Here is a 23,085-nt window from a genome sequence, read left to right as displayed (position 1 = left end):
TGTAAAACGTAAATACTATTTGCTTTCAGATAATCGTCTCTCTTGTACGACAATGTTAGTAGAAAAAATACCTGAAACTTGTGTAAATTTTCAGTGCTTCACGAGAACAAAAAAAGAAAGTACATAATAAAAATTAGGAAGACACGGAAGCACAACATCCATTTCTATAATAGGAGTGAGCTCGGCACACAAGTTAGCTGACGCTACCATAGTCCTTTGTCTGTGCGCATGCGCAGTGTGCAGCATACTCAGAAATTTACAACTTCACACTCAGCGCAATCTGTATATCATTGACATCAACACACTCACGTTTTGGTTGATTTATTCGCAGGCACGAGAGGCGCACGAATCGGGAGTACTCGACTTTGGCCAGAAAGTCGCTCGTGTAAAACAACACGAGGCGCAACGACAGAAAAGCACGGCTGCGGTTCCGAGCCAAGTCGGAAGAACCCGTGCGACCTTCCAAATATTCCAGCTGGTTCTGAGAGAGAGATGCCACAGTAGGCAGGTGGACAACACTTAGTAAATACGACCGAAGGATTACTACAGGAGAACGTCTCCCACAGCGTAAAACTGCCGCCACCAGCCTGCGGCCGTGGCGCGCTGCACGTTTCGAGCCGCCGTTCACCTGGACGGCGGCCTGTGTGGAGACGACCAGCGACCTAGTGTAGCGAAAATGTGATTCATCCCAAAAGCCGACACGTTTGCCTTTATCGATAGTCGAATCCCTACGGTCCCATGCCCACTGCAAACGTAAGTGACGACGTTGTTGGCTCAACATGTGAACAGGTAGGAGTGATTTGCGGCGGAGCAACCGTGTTCGAAAATGGACGATGAGCTCCGAAACACTTGTGCTGCGTCAGCATTGTGCTATTTCTGCAGAGATTCCACAGATCACTATCTGTGCTTCTTTACAGAGCAGACAAGCCTCCGAACCCCACATTCTGTAAAGAGTCGTGGACGTCCAACCATTTAGCGCCTAGCAGTACTGCGATCGTCCTTCTACTTCGTCCCGCAGATACTCACCACTGTAGCACGTTAACATTCGACCAGCTTCCCCGTTTTCGAGATAATCGCTTACAGGCTCCGCGTAATAATAATCTGCCCTTCGTCAAAGACAGTTGCCTTTATGGATTTCCTCGTTTGCAGCCAGTGCCTTGGCTAAGGTGACCTCTGCGCTTCCACACTCGTACTTTCCATAGCTCGTCCCGTGCCCGCGACGTGGCCAGGCGGCAGCCAGCCCCGCGGTGAGCACTGGCCGTAATGTTTCGGCTTCAGTGTAAGCTTCCTCTGGATCTACAAGAAATGGCGTTGTGGCTCTTTCCAGGTGAGAGTCGATCGTGGCGCCTCCGGAGGCCGAGCTGTGCGCAGCGGTTGCGGCCGCTGCTCGGACGTACAGCATCTTACTGAAACTGGCGAGCTGTTGCTTCTGTTGAAGAGGCGATGTTTTCCTGTTGTTTGCTATCATGTCGTAGAGTCGCGATACGAGTGAAAGCTATGTACTGATCGCAAGTTAGCCACATTTATTTACGCCAAGTTAGAGAATATTATTTCAGATTTATTGACATTAAGAAGGATATTTTTTAAGCGACTAATTTATGACATCTTTGCCTGCTTCGAAATTCGACAAAGTAACACACAACAAATAACCGGAGGTTTAGTTTGGTCTGCCGAAGGTCTGGTCATATTCTTCAGGTGAAGGAACGTTTCTAATATTGCGAATTTCAATTGACGGCGGTATATGGGGAACAATTTATCCACTGTCGTGATTGCCACTATTCTCCAACCAGCCTTTCTTTCTCGTATTGGTTAAAAAATGATCTTGCAACAACTCTGATTTAAAATTAATGAAGAAGACAGCGTGGACTAAATTAATTTACAAGAGAGCTTCGACGAAGCAGAAGGAGTACGTGTAATGAAATTATTGAGTTTTCTTGACAGATTGACATAACTTTATGTGGCTTGTAAAACAATGTTAATAAGTAATTAAATAAGCGTAGCACAGCAAAGAACGAAAAAACTTGCCGAGTGCGGGACAGTTCATCCGTTGTGGGAATCGAAAAATATGTACACCACTTCTGCCTGTTATCGAAATTGATGTGAGAAGATATTCGTAGCAGCGATTCCGAGACTTTCGAGAATATTTTAATTTCAGTAATAGTAATTTGACATAAAGTCATGCCGGAGGAAGGCGGCTATTAGGATAATAATCACTAGTTTTTTATTCAGGCTGACTGGATCGCAATGGTAAAATTCAAACATAAGGCAAGGGGTGACTTCGGTCCCGGGTTCGATCCCCGCCACTGCCTAAATTTTGATAAATAATCAGCATTGGCGGCCAAAGACTTCCGGCATAAGAAGTCAGCCTCATTCTGCCAACGGCCTTGTCAAAGAGGGCGGAGGAGTGGATAGAGGTTCAGGGCACTCTCTTGTCCTAGGGGTGGGAAATTGCCCCTAAAGGCGGAAGAATCAGCAATGATCAAAGGCATGAGGATGCAGAAGGCAATGGAAACCACTGCATCAAAGACACGTAACGTGTATCCACAGGACATGTGGCCTGTATTTGAAGAAGTGTCATGATGATCTCTCCATTGGCAAAAGATTCCGGAATAGTCCCCCATTCGGATCTCCGGGAGGGGACTGCTAAGGAGGAGGTTACCATGAGAAAAATATTGAATAATCTACGAAAGGATAACGTTCTACGAGTCGGGGCGTGGAATATCAGAAGCTTGAACGTGGTAGGGAAACTAGAAAATCTGAAAAGGGAAATGCAAAGGCTCAATCTAGATATAGTAGGGGTCAGTGAAGTGAAGTGGAAGGAAGAAAAGGATTTCTGGTCAGATGAGTATCGGGTAATATCAACAGCCGCAGAAAATGGTATAACAGGTGTAGGATTCGTTATGAATAGGAAAGTAGGGCAGAGGGTGTGTTACTGTGAACAGTTCACTGACCAGGTTGTTCTAATCAGAATCGACAGCAGGCCAACACCGACAACGACAGTTCAGGTATACATGCCGACATCGCAAACTGAAGATGAACAGAGAGAGAAAGTGTATGAGGATATTGAAAGGGTAAAGCAGCATGTAAAGGGGGACGAAAATCTAATAGTCATAGGCGACTGGAATGCAGTTGTAGGGGAAGGAGTAGAAGAAAAGGTTACAGGAGATTATGGGCTTGGGACTAGGAATGAAAGAGGAGAAAGACTAATTGAGTTCTGTAACAAGTTTCAGCTAGTAATAGCGAATACCCTGTTCAAGAATCACAAGAGGAGGAGGTATACTTGGAAAAGGCCGGGAGATACGGGAAGATTTCAATTATATTACATCATGGTCAGACAGAGATTCCGAAATCAGATACTGGATTGGAAGGCGTACCCAGGAGCAGATATAGACTCAGATCACAATATAGTAGTGATGAAGAGTAGGCTGAAGTTCAAGACATTAGTCAGGAAGAATCAATACGCAAAGAAGTGGGATACGGAAGTACTAAGGAATGACGAGATACGTTTGAAGTTCTCTAATGCTATAGATACAGCAATAAGGAATAGTGCAGTACGCAGTGCAGTTGAAGAGGAATGGACATCTCTAAAAAGGGCCATCACAGAAGTTGGGAAGGAAAAAATAGGTACAAAGAAGGTAGCTGCGATGAAACCATGGGTAACAGAAGAAATACTTCAGTTGATTGATGAAAGGAGGAAGTACAAACATGTTCCGGGAAAATCAGGAATACAGAAATACAAGTCGCTGAGGAATGAAATAAATAGGAAGTGCAGGGAAGCTAAGACAAAATGGCTGCAGGAAAAATGTGAAGACATCGAAGAAGATATGATTGTCGGAAGGACAGACTCAGCATACAGAAAGTCAAAACAACCTTTGGTTTCATTAAAAGCAGAGGTGGTAACATTAAGAGTGCAACGGGAATTCCACTGTTAAATGCAGAGGAGAGAGCAGATAGGTGGAAAAAATACATTGAAAGCCTCTATGAGGGTGAAGATTTGTCTGATGTGATAGAAGGAGAAACAGGAGTCGATTTAGAAGAGATAGGGGTTCCAGTATTAGAATCGGAATTTAAAAGAGCTTTGGAGGACTTACAGTCAAATAAGGCAGAAGGGATAGATAACATTCCATCAGAATTTCTAAAATCATTGGGGGAAGTGGCAACAAAACGACTATTCACGTTGGTGTGTAGAATATATGAGTCTGGCGACATACCATCTGACTTTCGGAAAAGCATCATCCATACAATTCCGAAGACGGAAAGAGCTGACAAGTGCGAGAATTATCGCACAATCAGCTTAACAGCTCATGCATCGAAGCTGCTTACAAGAATAATATACAGAAGAATGGAAAAGAAAATTGAGAATGCGCTAGGTGACGATCAGTTTGGCTTTAGGAAAAGTAAAGGGACGAGAGAGGCAATTCTGACGTTACGGCTAATAATGGAAGCAAGGCTAAAGAAAAATCAAGACACTTTCATAGGATTTGTCGACCTGGAAAAAGCGTTCGACAACATAAAATGGTGCAAGCTGTTCGAGATTCTGAAAAAAGTAGGGGTAAGCTATAGGGAGAGACGGGTCATATACAATATGTACAACAACCAAGAGGGAATAATAAGAGTGGACGATCAAGAACGAAGTGCTCGTATTAAGAAGGGTGTAAGACAAGGCTGTAGCCTTTAGCCCCTACTCTTCAATCTGTACATCGAGGAAGCAATGATGGAAATAAAAGAAAGGTTCAGGAGTGGAATTAAAATACAAGGTGAAAGGATATCAATGATACGATTCGCTGATGACATTGCTATCCTGAGTGAAAGTGAAGAAGAATTAAATGATCTGCTGAACGGAATGAACAGTCTAATGAGTACACAGTATGGTTGAGAGTAAATCGGAGAAAGACGAAGGTAATGAGAAGTAGTAGAAATGAGAAAAACAAGAAACTTAACATCAGGATTGATGGTCACGAAGTCAATGAAGTTAAGGAATTCTGCTACCTAGGCAGTAAAATAACCAATGACGGACGGAGGAAGGAGGACATCAAAAGCAGACTCGCTACGGCAAAAAAGGCATTTCTGGCCAAGAGAAGTCTACTAATATCAAATACCGGCCTCAATTTGAGGAAGAAATTTCTGAGGATGTACGTCTGGAGTACAGCATTGTACGGTAGTGAAACATGGGCTGTGGGAAAACCGGAACAGAAGAGAATCGATGCATTTGAGATGTGGTGCTATAGACGAATGTTGAAAATTAGGTGGACTGATAAGGTAAGAAATGAGGAGGTTCTACGCAGAATCGGAGAGGAAAGGAATATGTGGAAAACACTGATAAGGAGAAGGGAAAGGATGATAGGACATCTGCTAAGACATGAGGGAATGACTTCCATGGTACTAGAGGGAGTTGTAGATGGCAAAAACTGCAGAGGAAGACAGAGATTGGAATACACCAAGCAAATAATTGAGGACGTAGGTTGCAAGTGCTACTCTGAGATGAAGAGGTTAGCATAGGAAAGGAATTCGTGGCGGGCCGCATCAAACCAGTCAGTAGACTGATGACAAAAAAAAAAAAAAGAAGCAAATGTTTGTTTCACAGACAGCGCTGTTCTACGTGCAGCAATAGCTCGCGGATATCTGCTGATCGATAAATTGCGACACGCACCATATGAGCAATATAAACTCACTCCTTGTCTGATGTTTGACTCTTACCATTATAACTTAGCATGAACGCAGAACAACTGATAGTTTTAATTTCAAGTTTGATGTCGGATAAGAAGCGACGAAAGAAACATTTTTTGTGCGATATAATTAGAAATTAACAATTTTAGGATTTTTCCATTCCTTTTACTGTGAATTCTTGCTTCTTGCCAAATTTCATGATTCCAGGCCAGCGCGAAGTGCCCTGTGGGCTTTTGATTAGTAATTTTTCCGAGTATCAAAACATATTTCATAAATGGCCATACATTCTGACTGCATTGATTGAGAAGCTAACATTTATTACACAGCCAGCAGACCATAGACTTTTGTATGTGAGATAAATTTCAAATTGATATATCTACCCATGTCTGTGAGGAAGGTGTCTTAACAGATGACGAAAAACAGCGTCAGATAAGAAATGACAAACTTTTGTGGTGTGATATGATTACATTTTTTCCTTTGGCTGTACTGTGGAACCTTGCTTCTTGACAAATTTCACGATTCTAGGCCATCGGGAAGTGCCTTACATGTTTTGATGAGTGAATTTGAGAATATTAAAGTATGTGGCGTAAATGGCCGTATCTTTTGATTGCATTGACTTAGAAGCTTAAATTATTCACACCGCCAAGTTGACACGTCTATCCGTTCCTGAGGAAGAGGGGTCTTAAAAGTAGGGCGGACAGACAAGAAAGCGAACCCACAAGTGTTCCATTTTTACCATACGAGATGCGGAACCCTAAAAAGGCAACAAGCTCAGAGCTGAACACCTCATCGACATAAAAGAGAAGAGACACTGGTTCAGATGGGCGTGGGTGGTGGCGGTGTTTCTCATCCCGACTTGCCACGGAAGCGATATAAGGAGTCCCGCATCACGACAGGTGATCTGGAGTTCGTATATACCAGTCCTCTCAAATACGCGTTTTGACCAACGCACCACCTCATTGTGTGAACCTGTAAGACACACATTTCCGTGGGGTTCACTGAAATGCTGAGGTAGCGTTGGCTGCTTCTCTTTGGGCCACACGGTGTGTTGCTGTGGTCTGTGCAGCACAAGCAGCCCTCGACTCGCAAGCAGCCGGTGTCGGACGTCGCAGCCGCGTCCTGGACGCCACCGCAGTCTCTGCTGCTGCTGCTGCTGCTGCTGCTGTAGGGGGGTGGGCTACACGCCGACAGCGGGACGGACGTTCCGTTGCACATTCGGAATTAGCGAAAGATACACGTCGACAGACTCTACACAGATTTTCAGAATGAGATTTTCACTCTGCAGGGTTCGCAGGAGAGCTTCTGTAAAGTTTGGAAGGTAGGAGACGAGATACTGGCAGAAGTAAAGCTGTGAGTACCGTGCGTGAGTCGTGCTTCGGTAGCTCAGATGGTAGAGCACTTGCCCGCGAAAGGCAAAGGTCCCGAGTTCGAGTCTCGGTCGGGCACACAGTTTTAATCTGCCAGGAAGTTTCTACACAGATTAACAACAGCCACCGACGGTATACAGTGACACCGACACGGACAGCGCCAAAGGTCTACACTTCCACATCCGTTTTTACATCTAGATTCGGCAAAATAAAACTCGCCCGCAAAACGTTTCGTGCAGGTTAAGGATAGGCAATCTTGGTTACTTCACTGCGTACGTTAAGATACCCTACACGAAACACACTGTAGAACAGAATTAATGGATCACTTTATCGAAACCGGGTAATTGTCTCCCACTGCGAGGCAGAAGTGAAATTAGCATCAGAGATACGTAGAGACTTCCTCTGTAATGGTGCAAAAGCGTGGCGTCCTGCTACGTTATCCTCAGGGTCGGCGATGCCTCGGCCGAATCTCCGAAGTTCGAGTGAGGTTGTAAGTGTGCTGATCTGTGTTGGCAGCGCCGTGTAGCGCTTTGCATTGGATCTCTGACTGCGCTTTCCTTGTAAGAGACTCTGTGGCTGGTCGGACTCGTTGTTGGAAGTTAATCACCAGTACTGTTGGACAGTTGGAAGTTAGTCACCAGCAGTGATGGAGGTGAGTTGGAGATGAGTGGGCAGTTGGAGGTGAATAGCCAGGAGTGATGGAGGTTAGATGTGAGAAGTTAAGACTGATGGAGGGTAGAGGGTTGAAGTGTTAGTGTAGGCTAACGATTTGCACATGTTCGACTTGGAGATTGAATATTATCGAGATTATATACCTTTGTCAATGACGATTGAACTGGATGTCACATTATTAAGGTAACAAAAATACATTATTTGATTTGCAACAAAATCTTTCCTTTGCTAACCACATGCCTAGTTAGTGGCTTTAGTAGTAAGCGTCTGTTATTTTGCTGGCAGTATTGATGATCGCTGCATTCCAGTAGTTCACATAATGAAGATTTTTCCGAGGTAAGTACTTAATGAAATGTATAGGTTATTGTTAGGATTTCTTTTTAGTCAGGGACATTCTTTTGAATTAATAACTTGAAGTCAGCAGTCAGATTGCGTTGCGCTATGTTATTGCGGGTCTCAGTCGTTCAGCAATTTAAGCACGGATGCACTCATTTAAATAAAGAAGTTGAGAGATTGCAGGGCACTCTCACTTCTAATTCGGTGTTATTCCGCTACATTTTCTTAGGGAATATTATCTTTATTGGGATTTTCACTTCATGCATCATGATGAAATGGTAGGCAGTAGTTAATGCTTTTGCTTGCGTGCTCTAGGGAAGGAATAATGGTAAGCTTTACCTGCGTTCAAAGGAATAGGGTGCCAATCTCAAAGACTGCAGTAAAAGCGGACGGCGACGGAATCGTGTTTTTTGTGCGGAACCTGGGGGAGAGATTTCCGGATGGCCGATTTCTGCAGGCTCATTGTGCAGGCACATTGGTTGGCGCCGGACGGGAGGCAGTCGCATCCAGTTATACAGACTAGCGCCGAGACGTCGCCGCTGCACTGGCCAGCGCGTTGTAGACCGGAAATAAAGCAGAGGATGGGCCCTTGTTAGGGAGGAAGCCGACAAAAGAACTGTGGGCGTTCTGCGAATTTCCGTGGGATAGGGCCACTGGCGCCCAGACGTCCAGACTCTGTTACAAAACATATTTGTGGAAGCACGAGGCTTTTAGCGAGTTTATGGCTCCTCTTTGGAAACTTTGAGGTGGACGCAACAGTGGAGGTAACAAGCTTTTATGGGGGGATGCAGTTCCATCCTGGTCATGTTGTTAGCAAAAGACACAGCAAACACGTGTGAAAGGGGCCGCAAAGCTGAATCTTTTTTCTTTTCTCCCAATTAACTTAAAAGTCTCTGATTGGTCAAATCGGTGTATGCAGAGCAAAGGCCGCTCACCCAACTTCGAATGCCACTCTCCAGCTCGTGACTAGCTTGTAATAAAGTGAGGGATGTCTAAGATGTAAATGTGGTTTGCTACCGAGCTGAGGAGGAAGTGGACAGAAAGAGAAGTGAACTCACTTTTGTACTGGCGCTTCGCTAGTAAAGAACTGAAGGTCTGTACCTAAACGGTGAGACTTTTATCCTTTGCTAGTGTGCCACTTAGAGCATGTGCCAGGCACCTTCTCAACTGCTTCTAGCATCACACACACAAAGAGTGATGCGTGGGTGTACTTATTTGTCTCGAATAGGCTGTCTAAACATTTGACACATTCCGTCACACACAGTCGTGGTACAGAGTCCAATTGGTTTGGCAGACCAGCAAATGGGTCCACCTGCACATTGGAATCCACCGGGGTTTCAGAGGCTCATAGGAAACTACCTATATTCCGAATTAACCGAACGCGAGACCGCATACTTGCATTTTTCGGGCGCGCGCCATTAATAACAGATTGCGGCCGTCCATGACTTGAGTCGCCGAACACGCCGTCGTGTGCCGCCCTGGCCAGCAGGGGTGTAAGGCATTCACTGCTACGGCGTACGGCTCCAATATATGTTTTTCAGCACCCTGTTTCTTTGAACCACATTTTTCTTTTTGGAATGATAGAATATAGATGCTTCATGGTGGTGTAGGTTTTGTGCTATAACCCGTATTCACGTGTGTGAAGTCAGATAAAGCGAGTAGAGTTTCGATTAGTGTCATGTCTCGATCCCCAGCTGATCACTTTGTCCACCTAGACCCCACGTTGGTGAAAGCGTTTGTCGAATAAAAATGTTTGTGTGATGTTTCTTTAGTCATTTTTTCTGTCTTTTGATAAGGATGAATAAATCTATTGTCATTTAGATCACAACTTCTCCCTGACCTCTGATTAACAGTTCCTTCCCATTTTATTAGTAACATCTAGATTTGATACTTAAGTAGAAGGCTTTCAAAGTTTCAAGGTATAAGCTAGGTTAAAGATCTCATATTGCCACCACGTTTCACCAATAATACCGCCCAACGCCGTCGTGGACGTGCGACACAATGGGATGGTCATTACAGCCTGTCACCCCCACGTTTGACAAACCTGCGCTAGATTTCGCAGCTGCTGCGCCTGGCGTCGGAACCACGTGGGGTTCTTACGGCTGGCCGAGGAAAACATTTCAAACAAACCTCCGCTCAAAATCATCAAGAAAAGGCCTTTGGAGGTGGTGTAAAGAGACTAAATGAAACGGAGCGTTCCCTAGGGATGTTCATTTTCGAACATTTCGCGCTCGAAAGCGACTGTTTGAAGTGCAATGGACAATGGGACGACTTTCTTGGCAAATTTTGACACGTGTCATACCACGCAGACTTTCCAACCCTTTCCTTAGGACAGTGAACTTATTCTCGACCAACTTGTAAGGACGGTTCGAAACCATTCGATGAAATCTGAATCTGTACCACAACGGAAAAGAGTGCTTGTGCGCGTGCCGTACCATCTTTTTCGCGCCCTCCTCCGGCGTGGGCACGGAGAGGAGTGACATGAACACGTATGTGAATGAAAGGTCGGAGGGTGCCTTTTAAACCCCCCTTTGGCAGAATCCTTTCTGCCACTTGAGCACCTTTGTGGGGCGCTTTAAAAACGCCTGTCACTGATCCCTGTCCGCAGGTGGCAAGAGCAGTCCGCTCCACGCTCTTTTCTGCTGGCCGCAGTCGAAAGCAGAGGCGTGTCGAAAGGTTTGCCTACCTGGCCGGTGGGTGCAGGTCGGTATATCGATGCCATTTTTAACGTGCCCAGAAAAGGTGTGCGTGTGGCACCGATTGTTTTGCTGAGGTGGGATGTTTAAGGCGGACCCTAAGCCATTTCATTCAGTGTCACATCCCCGCATACACACGCCACAGGAGGCCGCAAAAATGGATGGAAAAGCATAAATATGCACTTCCGCTTTGGATCACTTTCAAATTTCGTCGAATGGTTTCGAATGGTCTCTAGTGGTTGCACTGTGTATATCAAAGCAAAACTTGCCGCCACGCTACACTCCAGAGCCGAGATCATGTTCAGCGGGGTTGCAGCCCTGTAGTGTCCTTACAAAAGAACTGAACCATCCGGGGGGTGTAAACAGTGGCACAATTTGTCGAGATAATCGTCCTGTTGTACATCGCATTACAAACAATCGTCTTAGAGGGCGAAGTGTTTGAAAATGAACGCCCCTAGAGAAGGACTGGTTCCACTGACGCTCTTTAAGCCACATTCTGAGGCCTTCTTTGTGACGACTGAGAGTAGCGGTGCGTCTGAAATGTTTTCTTCGGCTAACCATAAGAAGCCCGCGTGATTTCAAAGCAAGACTTCCATCACATATGTATCAAACAGAGGGATGAAACGTGGGTAAGAAGATATGTAATGACGTTCGCATCCTTAGCATGTCCGCGGTGGTGTTGGGCAGTGCTGTGGTGAACTTTGGTCACATCATTAAGCCACCTTACACTTCACACAAGTTTCTGGCCCCTCGTCTCTTTACCGCAGGTGTCGACGCCTCAGTGTTTGAAGCCTGTCTGAATAATAACCGAGCCCGAGGCTGACGTCATAGGACGCCACGGTTTCGTACCGTAATAGAGGAAGATTGTAGGCACCTCTAAGTCCCAATTTCAAACTTCTGCTTCACAATGGCTGATAATTACAGGGTTTTAAACAAGTGATCCTTTTATTGTGTGGCCAGGGTATTTTCGGACCTGTTTTATTTTGTCGCCCTGTACGTACATACTTCGCGAGTCTCCGAAAAGTGAATGGCGCAAGGTAAGTGGGACCAAGTATTAGCTGCTTTCTGTCTTCTAGTATTCGAGTGCTGAGAGAGAGAGAAGAAACACTGTCTACACGGCCCAGTGTCCACATAAATCTTTCTCGGCTCGTTTCATTGATCCCCGGGCAAGATAGACACCCGCGTCAGCAAAATTGTCGCACATTCTCCTTCGAGTACAAGTTTTACAGATTTATCCAGCCGTGTTTTTCGACGACTACATCGTCCTTCTTACGACGATTCCCACACAGGTTCGCCGAGCATCTCTGTCACACTTCCACGTGGGCTATATCACTGTGAAACTGTCCCAGGAAAGCGTCTCTGAATTTTTTCGATGTTTGTAGTACTGCATACCCTGGAAGAATAGAATCAGTAGCACTATCGTCACGTACGAAATTTCTCTACAGATTCATTACAGTTTCCCCCAGAGTTTCCTACAAATGTAAGTCCTCCATTCGCTTTCCCTAATACTCATTTTAATTGTTATTTTCGTTTCACATTACCCCTAAATACTTATGAGATGGATCGTGCTCAAATTTTTAACGACTAGCCTTGCAGTCGGACATAATCTGATTTTTTCCCTTTCTTATAGGTATTACAAAGCGGTTAGCGACTGCTGGCACTCTTTAGACCAAGTGGAAAATGTTACCCAAATCTTTGCACAATTTGTTATGTACGTTCAGCAATCATCCTTTTCTGTAGACGATAACATCGTCACTGGACAGTCTTACGCTGCTGCAGATGATATGTGGTAAGTCTTGTACGCAGAACATTACAGGTCCCTGTACGCTTCTTTGGGAGATACTCATCTCGTTTCGGGTACGTCGAAGGTCAGGCGTCCAGTGGAAAATACGCGTTTTATCAGGCAAATATTCTCCGATTCTGACGCACAGTTGTGAAGACACTACGCACAACTGTAGCCCGCTTATCGGTCGGTGATGTGGTAAAGCGTCGAACGGCTTTCGAAAATCTAGGAAGACGAGTGGTAGAAAATAACGTCTGTGTGAAAAGCGAGCTTTAATTGGATCCTTCCTTTTTTCGGGTTGAGGGTTGGGTTGGGTAGTTGTGTGGGAGGAGACCAGGCAGTGAGGTCATCGGTATCGTCGGATTAGGGAAGGACGGGGAAAAGGATGTCGGCCGCACCCTTTCAAAGGAATCATCCCGGCATTTACCTAAGCCAGGACGGCGGGAGTGAAACGTCGTCCTCGCGAATGCGAGCCCAGTGTGCCAGCCAGTGCGCCGCCTCGCTCGGTAATTGGATCAATTTGCTGATACGTACGCGACCAAATTTGGTCTTCAAATCTCGGCCGTTTTGAGGTGGGCGTGAAAATTGTGCTGTCGTAAGGCAACGCCAAATGATCTTTGTCCTTAAAGAAGGTTTTTTGAGGAGCATCAGTTACGTTAAGAGAAGCAATAGAAAAAAATCAAACCAAGTGCTGCACTTTTCGTCACGAAATGCTTCGGTAATCGGGAAGGCATTACGGAGATGCAAACAATCTTCAGTGTCAGACACTACAAGAAAGGCATCGTGTATCACTGATACATTTAGTGTCGAAATTCCGAGGGAGTACGTTCCAAAGGCAGTCGGGAAACATATTACCTTGTACCACACGACCAGAGACGGGGCAGAGCGCTGCTGCCGGCTAGGCGGGGGGCGCGCGGACTGACCTGGCGTGGTGAAGTCGGAGGCGGTGCCGTCGACGGTGACGCGTCCCTCGAGCCCGGAGCGCTTGAGCGTCGCCTCGTGCCAGGCGCCGTCGTCGACGCGGCGGGTCGTCGCCTTGACGCGCGCCGCCCCGGAGCCCAGGTCCAGGTGCAGGTACAGGTGGCCGCTCAGCAGCTCGAACGCCAGGTAGTCCGCCTGCGACCACACGACGTGTTTGTTACCCCCCATCACCGTGGACCGGCACTCGGTCCCAGACGATCGGCAGCGTGACATACACAATAGAAAGACGCGCTGTAGATAATTGTGTAACACACCCTTTACTACACACCGATCAACCGAAACATTATGATCACCTGCTTAATAGCTTGTTTCTCCGTCTTTGCAACGAGCTACGACACTGTTATTGATATCGGAGATCCGACTCTCTGTCGATAGGTTTGTGGAGGTATGTGGCACTAGATGTCTAAGGGCAGGTCACGTAACTCGCGTAAATAATGGGCCGCCGATTTGTGTTCGCGGTGATGGAGCCCGCTAGCGACCCAGATGGGTTCCGTAGGATTTACGCCGAGCGAATTTGGTCGCCGAGACATCGACGTGGGTTCACTCTAATGTTGCTCAAACTACTGTAGCAGAGCCCTGGTTCCGAATAATTGTATTGCTGAAAGATGACATCGCCGCCGGGAAAGACAGACATCGAACACGAAGGGGTGCAGGTGATTCGCAGCTGCCAGCGTGTATTCGATCGGTACGAGCGCAGGAGAGTGCCTCCCAGAGGCGCTGTTCCGCGGCACGCTGCGCGTTTGAAGCCGCCTCTACCTCGACGAGGGCGTGTGTGGAGACGATCGTCGACCTAGTGTAACAAAAATTGATTCATCCGAAAAGCCGACACGTTCCCATTTATCGACAGTCGAATCTAGATCGTGCCGTGCCCACTGCAGTCGTAATTGGCGATGCCGTCGGTTCAACATGTGAACGCCTAGGAATGGTCTGCTGCGGAGCTCCATGTTCAACGATGTACGATGAGCGATTAGCTCCGAAACACTCGTGAGTGCACCAAATTTGTGCTATTTTGGCAGAGATGCCACAGATCACTATCTATCCCACTTTAGAGACTACACACGCCTCGGGACCCGACGTTCTGTAAATAGTCGTGGACGTCCAACCATTTAGCGCCTAGCAGTACTTTCACCACCCTCCTACCTCTTTTCGTAGATGGTCACGACAGTAGCATGTGAACATTAGACCAGCTGCCCATATATTCGGTAGGGTGTCTGCTGCGCTTATATACTTTTGTTTTCACGTCGCTTTCCCGCAACGCTACAGGCGGCGTCCAACCTCTCGGTAGGCAGTGGTCATAATGTTTCGACTGATCGGTGTATGTAAGATACACCCAGTACAGTAACATTTCAAAATCAGTAGGAGATACGTATTTTATACAGTTTGGGGGTCCGAGCAGAGATTTTAGACAGAAGTGGTCCAGAAAAAGTGTTTTCAAATCACTTGCACATAGCATGTGGTTGTGTTAGTATTTGAATAAACTGCGTGCTACCTGGGTCAAATACGGCAATTCAGAGTTACACATAAATGACAATACTCCCTATCCCACCGAGCCAGCCGACTAAGCGTCGAAATACCTGCCTGATCGCAAGTTCATGACATTAATATGTAACGCACTCCCTAGCTAAAACGTCTTTCTCCTGTATGTTTACCTTCTGTCCAATTATATAGATCCAAAATTTGCAAAATGACTTGTCGTTTACAAAACGATAGCAGCATTGTTTCACTGAGTAAATTACACTTTGTTCTTTTTTCTTTGCATAAAAACGGCTGTCATTACAATTTGAACTTATAATTCAAAACTATTAACCATCTACTCACAGAATATTTCAGACCTTTCTGTCTTAATCGATACTGTCTGATGTGAAAGCATCCTTCGTTTAAAATTTAACAGAAAGCATAAAAGCTATTATTGGATTAATGCGTATTGCAGCTATCAAAAACGGTATCGGCTATCTTATAAGACTCATACAAAAAAGCCGTAGTTCACCACACCTTCCCTCCAGCAATCACGTTTTCAGTAACAACAAAATCTTACGATCTTATACTGCTCACATCTCGGAAAAATTACTGACAAAACTGCAACCCTTTGTAGGTTGGATTTCGCGTGACAGGACACGAATAAAATATTGAAATCAATACGTAACCCGTATCAGTGTCAACTGGAGAGAGAGAGAGAGAGAGAGAGAGAGAGAGAGAGAGAGAGAGAGAGAGAGATTACTACTGAGTAAACTGCGTCCCGTGGTTTCATTTCTGGTTGAAGTAGGGCGGTTTTTACGTCTGCCATTTGCGAAACAGTGCGTGTGCACGTTATCACATCTGAATGTTACGGGGACTCTGCTTCGTTGAGAATCAGCTTTGAACTGAATCGTTTCGCTCAACGAACTGAAAGTGACTGGCGGACTCCACAGAGTACGAGGTCGAATAGACGAATATACTCCGTAAATAAGTGCCGCGCATCTCAGTTTATGCACGAGAGTCGGCTCATTACATGGAACAGATCGGCTCATTACATGGAACGGATCTGGAGACATTTTCAACGAAGAATCGTCAAATACCAACATAGCGCGTCGCCGAGCCACACTATGTCAGACGTCCGAGAGGTTCTCTCCGGGCTTGGGGTTTTCCCTGTTCCACCTCCTTTCCGGGCCCCTCTGCGTACACCCCCGTGGTGTGTTCCTCACCCTTGCCTTCGGCTCGACTTGGCACAGGGCCCGAAGGACTCAGTCCCTCCGGAGGACTTCCGCCGCCGTTTTTATTCCATCCTCGCCACGGTTCAGGGGTTCAAATGGCTCTGAGCACTATGGGACTTAACTTCTAAGGCCATGAGTCCCCTAGAACTTAGAACTACTTAAACCTAACTAACCTAAGGACATCACACACATCCATGCCCGAGGCAGGATTCGAACCTGCGACCGTAGCGGTGGTGCGGTTCCAGACTGTAGCGCCTTTAACCGCCACGTATCAGGGCTCTGGCGTTGTTTACACTGACGGTTCGGTGGTTGCTGATCGTTTTGGTTATGCCCTAACTCTAGGGGACCATTCCGAACAACGTTCATTGCCTGGTGGCTGCAGCGTTTCCACTGCTGAGCTGGTTGCCATCTTTCGTGCCCTAGAGTATATCCGCTCCTGCTCAGGTGAGTCCTTCGTTATCTGTAGCGACCCCCTGAGCAGTTTACGAGCTATCAGCCAGTGTTTCCCTCGCTCTCGTCTGGTGATGGCTGTCCAGGAGTCCCTGCATACTGTTGCCCGGTGCGCCCGCTCTATGGTCTTTACGTGGACCCCAGGCCATGTTGGGATACCCGGCAATGAAAATGTTGACCGCCTGGCGAAAGAGGCCACCAGTGCACCATCTCTGGAGATTGGCCTCCCGGCGACTGATTTGCGGGCAATCTTACGCCGCAAAATTTTCGATTTATGGAACACAGAATGGCGCAACCTAACCCCGTGCCAAACAAACTCCGTACTATCAAGGAGACGACGACCGTGTGGCGGTCATCCATGCGGGTCTCTCGCAAGGACTCTGTTGTCCTCTGCCGGCTGCGCATTGGGCACACTCGGCTGACGCACGGCCACTTATTGCGCCGTGAGGACCCACCTCTGTGTCGCTGCGGCTCCGTTTTGTCTGTGGTCCACATTTTGTTGGGAGTGTCGCCTTTTAGCTGTGCTCAGGCAGACGTTAGCGCTGCCTGATACGCTCCCTGCCCTTTTAACAGATGACGCTGCCATGGTGGACTTCGTTTTGCGTTTTATTCGGGCAGGGGGCTTTTCTCATTTAATCTGAGTGTTTACGTGTTTTTTAAATGTTGATTCTGGCCTTTAGTGTACGATTTTACTGAGTTTTTAATGTGTTCTCGGTGGTTGGCTTTTCCTTTTTTTTCTCCATGGTAGGTCAACCACCGTCACACTCTGTGTGATTTTAATTCGTTTTGTCTGGTCTTTGTCTACGTTTCTCTTGTCCTGTATCATCTGTCTTCTTTTCCTTGTTCGCTTTTCTTCTGTGTGGGTGTTTTTACGTTCGGGAACAAGGGACCGATAACCGTAGTAGTCTGGTCCCTTTAATCCCCCAAACCAACCAACCAACACTATGTCGGAATCCTGCAACGAAGAGATGCAGCCAAAGCGAAGGCTTGTCGACCTGACTGCGCTGTGTAGTCAGGTCGAAAAATGTTTCAAATGGCTATAAGCACGATGGAATTTAATATCTGAGGTCATCAGTCCTCTAGACTTAGAGCTATTTAAACCTGACTGACCTAAAGACATCACATACATCCATGCCCGAGGCAGGATTCTAACATGCGACCGTAGCGGTCGCGTGGTTCCGGACTTAAGAGCCTAGAACCGCTCGGCCGCAGCGGCCAGCTGTGTGGTCAGGTCTCAACTGCAAAAATTATGTGTTGTATGATTTCTCTTTAAGATGAAATACCGGCACGGATCCACATATTGTGAAGAACTGCCACAACAGTACTAAGACATAAATGTAGAATTTGTTCCACGTCCCCCCCTGCAATGTTTCCGTTAATATGAAAAGTGGTAGAGACAGGTGCCCCATTCATGCAGTGGGTTTTCAATGTTCCTCAAATGCTGACATGTCAAGTAGTAGTTGCGAAGTGGGCAGATCTGCAAGTCAGCGTTATACGGCATGTGGACGAACCTACGAGCACCACAACGCGTTTTGTTCTGACTGGTCGGGAACCGCAGCCCGCACAGCACTTGAAACTGACAGCTGGTCTGAACGTGTCTGGGGCCGGTTCGTTTGCGATGTTACGCGAGCTGCTCGCGTTTGGAGTGTCAGCGTACTTGGAGTGACCTGGTGTTTCTCTGGGTGCATGCAGAGTTATTATTCAACAAAATTGGTACTATAGACTTGGCACTCTAATGCATGCTTTCACACAAATGTACAAGTATAAAGGGTCTCCTTATTAGTTTTAAAAATTTCTTTGAGCTATTTCTGAGCTGTCAATAAAGTGACTTAATTTGCAACAAACGTAATTAACATTATTTAGTGGGCCTGAGGGTCCTAACATTTTAGGGAAACTTTTGAGACGTGTGCCGTCTAGCTCATTTTGTTAATCGTGAGAGTATTGTGGAATAATATTTCAATTTATTCTAATATAGTAATTTTCGCTTTTTCCATGGAATGTGTATTTTGCAATTCTATTATTGAAATTGTGTCTATTTTACCCCGGGTGAAATGCAAATCATGAGTTCTGTAGGTTGCTCAAAATTACTTTATCCGGATCATCTCTGAAACTTATTTCAAAATTCTTCCCAGTCCGTTCAGTATAGAATGAGGAATAGTTTCCATATGCCTGCTCGATTACTACAGTTTTATTTTAATTTTTTGAAATCTGTCATAAAGTCCCGAGATAGTGTTCTGTATACTGCAAAGCGTGATGTCACACAAGATGATGATAAGTTGCCAGAACATTGTGTGAATTCACACATTTTGTTTTTCTGTTTCTTATGGTCACAAAAAAATTATTTTCGAAATAAGCACGTAAATAACACGTAACTTGTAGATTTTTTAGTGATTTTAGGAATTTCTGTACAACATTATCAGTCTTTCTGAAACACATCTTTGGTGTGGCTGTAACGTACGTATGATGTTTTGGCATTAGACAACATCAAGGACTATGTAATTAATGTGACGGAGTGTACCGCTGCTGATGTATGCTGACGAACATAAGGCCAAGTGCAACACATTTCTTTGTGGAATTCTGATCACACACGTAAAGAGAAACTGGTTCAGCACTGACCGTCATCAACAGGTAAACTAAATAGTATACCGCAGAATGCACGCTATATGAAGAAGGTTTTGCGGCTCGAGGCCAGCTGTGACGCTACGGTCAGTGAGAAACCTCCGGCGGAACCCGACACGCGAAAGCTCGTCTGGAGGCCTCCGTTCGTGCACAGCAGCGAACTGTGAGGTTGCCAATGTCAGCCTTTTCTGACAGTGTCTCGACACGAAAGTCTCTTAACTCCCACTCAGACGGATAAATGGCCTCGATATTTTGTCAGACTTTGGTGCAGCCCTCGTTTCATTCGAGCAACAATTATTGGTGTTCCTAATCTTTTTCGCATATTTAGGATGTTTGTTCGCTACAGAGTCGCTTTGGCCCTAAGTTTTTATCGCAGACGTTCTTGGAGATTGTTACTGTCTTAAGACTGTCTCGCAAACAGTTCGGCATACGTTTTTGACGAATAGCACTCGACTGCGAACACCCGCCGTTTCGTCGTGAGCTCCAGTGTGTCGCACTCGAACAGGACTGCTCCTCTCACTCAATCGGACGTTACAGTACAGAGACGTACTCGAGACAGAGCGTGCGGGACACGCGCGTGCGCCGATGTGTGTGTGTCTGGTACTGACAGGAGCGTCGAGATCGCGCTTCCCAGCGCTGTCAGTGACCGGCACTTGTCCCGTTCACAAACAGCACTTCATTCCACGTCACTCTCAAAAAAAAAAAAAAAAAATTGCGGGCCACGTTTATTTCGGTCACCCTGTGCTACGCTTCGTTATTATACTTGTGAATATCGGTACACAACACGTAATTCATTTCCTTTTCAGATGTCGTGAACATCACAAAGTCGTTGGCAAGTATAACGCAGAATTCGCGAAAGAATCGGCTGAAATCTGCAGAGGCAGAGTACATCGTCGGCCGCGCTTCTCCGTCCCGTTCTAGTAGGGGCGGCACGGCACCTATGTCGGATGTCTCTCTCTCTCTGTGTGTGTGTGTGTGTGTGTGTGTGTGTGTGTGTGTGCGCGCGCGCTGCTGCCCGAGGGCTTGCTGGCCCGGCTCATTCCACACCGACGCGCGTTTTCCTGCTCTCCAATCGAACCGATAGTTGCAGAAAACACCCACGTCCCAAATTGTCACTAACACGTGTAATGGCAACAATAAACTTGCAGGATAAACATACTGTTTGTGCAGAAATCGCACAGAGCCGGTTCCGAGTCTCGAGAACACTGGCGTATAGAAAACTACGATGGCTGCAGAAACAATGTCTGTCGACCTCAAACGCGTCGGCTACTAAGGTGCCGGCAGGTTGCGTAACTCGATCCAATTTAAAGATCCACACAAAATAAACAGGCGTAAAACAGACATAAACGGAGAGATGACCAGTGCTCTGCGGTCTCGAATGCATGCTTCCCCATTCCTCTTCCTTTATCAACTTCGTAATCCAAGTTCGCGCGCTCTCTTACCCATCTTGAGCAATCCCGCCAGCCGTTTCGTAGCACTTGAGTAGTGTAACATTCGTTCTGCCTTTCCACCAACGACCCCTATAAACAATACAGACTGGCCAAGGCGCACTCATCTTTGAAGTCATTTGGAAACTTAGCCGCCACGATTTGCAGCTTAATGCCGAGCTATACTTTTCGTCTGCTGGCGCGGAATCCTACGGTTTCGTCTATTACACTCACACAACAACATTTGCTGCTGTCAGCCTGGATTTCTCTTCATTTACTGCCCGCACGACGCAGTTCGGGAAATACTTCCCAATATGAAGAGTGTTTCTCCTGCACTACCGAGATGTTTGGGATGTGCGAGCTGCTGAATTATTTAGTAACTTTACTGTATTTCAAACTAGCGCATAATTTCTGTAATTATAGATCAATATTACCCTTAATGGCGAATTTCCTTACAAATTTTGCTTTAAGTTTTTACACCTTTGAGTCGAATGACATTTCGTGTGTTTCACGCTACGAAGTTCCGTCTGACGTATTTATAAAATATGTATATTTATACAGGTCGTCGGTATTTATAGAAAAAACGAGCGATAATAGACATAAAAAACATTTCAATAACCGATTCGAAAGGTTCACTATTTCTGTCTTTTTTATTATTTTTTTAAGAAAAGAGAAATTCATATAAGTGGGTTGCAGATTTTTGTTCTAGCCTCATGTTTTTGCGTGGGTTACAAAAGTTGTAATGCGACACAGGACTCATGTTTCATGTAGTATGGCGTCAGGGTTTTGTTTCTCGGAAAACAGGAACTACCGGGAAAGTATACAGAGTATAACTGTACTGAGGAGACCGCCACTTGTTCCAGCCTTATACTGGCTACACTTCGTTCTGCCAGCTCTTTGTTGCCTGAAAGAATTCTGAACAGAAAAATAAAGACTAGCTGAGTTATAGTTTGTGTACATGCACTGCCCGTATGCCAGTTCTAGTTATTGTTTAACACGCAATTTTACTCTGGAGAAACAGATATGTTGTAGATTGGTTGGTTGGTTCGTTGGGGTTGAAGGGACCAAACAGCAAGGTCATCAGTCCCTTGTTTCAAAATGGCTCTGAGCGCTATGGGACTTGAGGTCATCAGTCTCCTAGAACTTAGAACTACTTAAACCTGACTAACCTAATGACACCACACAACACCCAGTCATCGCCCTTGTTTCAAATGTGGTCCATTCCGATAGTGTGACATCTCAGAAAAGGCAGAACGATAAAAGGGAAAAGGCTAAAAAATTCAAAATGGCAGTCATGTTGTCAATGGTAAAAACAAAATGAGGTAAGTCGGTAAGAGAGCGAACCCAACGCTATGCTGGAGGCAGGAAATATCCCACTTCTGAAGCAGCAGAGGCAAGACCACCTGCGACTTAAAAGGTGCAATCGCTAGAAGTGTGTATGGGAAAAGGAGACTAACCAATCCTTAAAAAAATGATAAAAACAGAGTAAAAGGGGAAGAAAAGAGGATCTCGGCCAGGGTGGGGAGTCGGGAATCTCCAAACACGGCTTACAGTGGGAGATACCCCAACACTCACCGCCCTGCCCCAACACCAGAGAGAGATTAAAAACCTTAAAACTGAGAATAAAAACCACTTTCCGGGAGGAAACCGAGATCCAGGTCGACCATCCGGGAGTCGTCAGCCAACATCAAAGGTAAAGTGCGGGGGAGTCTGTACTTAGCACGCAGGGCCAAAAGAAGAGGCCATTCAACCAAAATGTGGGCTACTGACTGGAAGGCTCCACAACCACAAAGTGGGGGTGGCTCATCACACAAAAGAAAACCATGGGTCAGCCTTATAAGGCCAATGCGGAGACGACACAGTATGGTTGAGTCCTTTCAGGAGAGGTGAAAGGAAGAACGCCACGGGCCTGGTGTCACCTTAATCGCACGAAGTTTATTAGACAGGGGAGTAGCCTCCCAAGAATTGGCCCATGACTGTGCGAAGTCGGATTTGATGTGAAGCCGTAAATACGCGGCCGGGGGGGGGGGGTTACAGAGAAGGGGGAGAGGTAAGTGACTGCTCCCCCAGCCAAACAATCAGCGAGCTCATTACCCGGGATACCCACATGGCCAGGGACCCAAAGGAAGTCAATGGAACAAGCAGCACGGTGAATATCAACGAGATGGTCATGGATGGCAGAGACCAAGGGATGGCGCGAAGAACACCGGTCAATAGCCAGAAGGCCACTCATTGAGTCCGTACATAACAAAACGCGGTTGTGTTGGGACTGTTTAAAAAAGGTAAGGGCCTGGGAAATTGCCATCAAATCCGCAGTAAACACCCCACATGTAGGTGGCAGCAGATGATTTTCCGTTCCAGCAGAAGACTTGAAGGTATATCCCACATGATCAGCAG

General features: G+C 46.2%; 1 protein-coding gene across 1 annotated transcript in view; it reads right to left on the bottom strand.

The window, feature by feature from the left end:
• Nucleotides 1-23,085, bottom strand: part of LOC124794982 (neurexin-1-like) — a 2,052,691-nt gene that overhangs the window by 471,042 nt on the left and 1,558,564 nt on the right. The window contains exon 10 of the mRNA XM_047258725.1: nt 13,445-13,637. Coding sequence (XP_047114681.1) covers nt 13,445-13,637 — 193 coding nt within the window. The remainder of the gene's footprint in view (nt 1-13,444; nt 13,638-23,085) is intronic.

The sequence above is a fragment of the Schistocerca piceifrons genome, chromosome 4 (genome assembly GCF_021461385.2).
Source record: "Schistocerca piceifrons isolate TAMUIC-IGC-003096 chromosome 4, iqSchPice1.1, whole genome shotgun sequence".
NCBI lineage: Eukaryota > Metazoa > Arthropoda > Insecta > Orthoptera > Acrididae > Schistocerca > Schistocerca piceifrons.
This window is presented reverse-complemented; position numbering and strand designations above follow the sequence as displayed.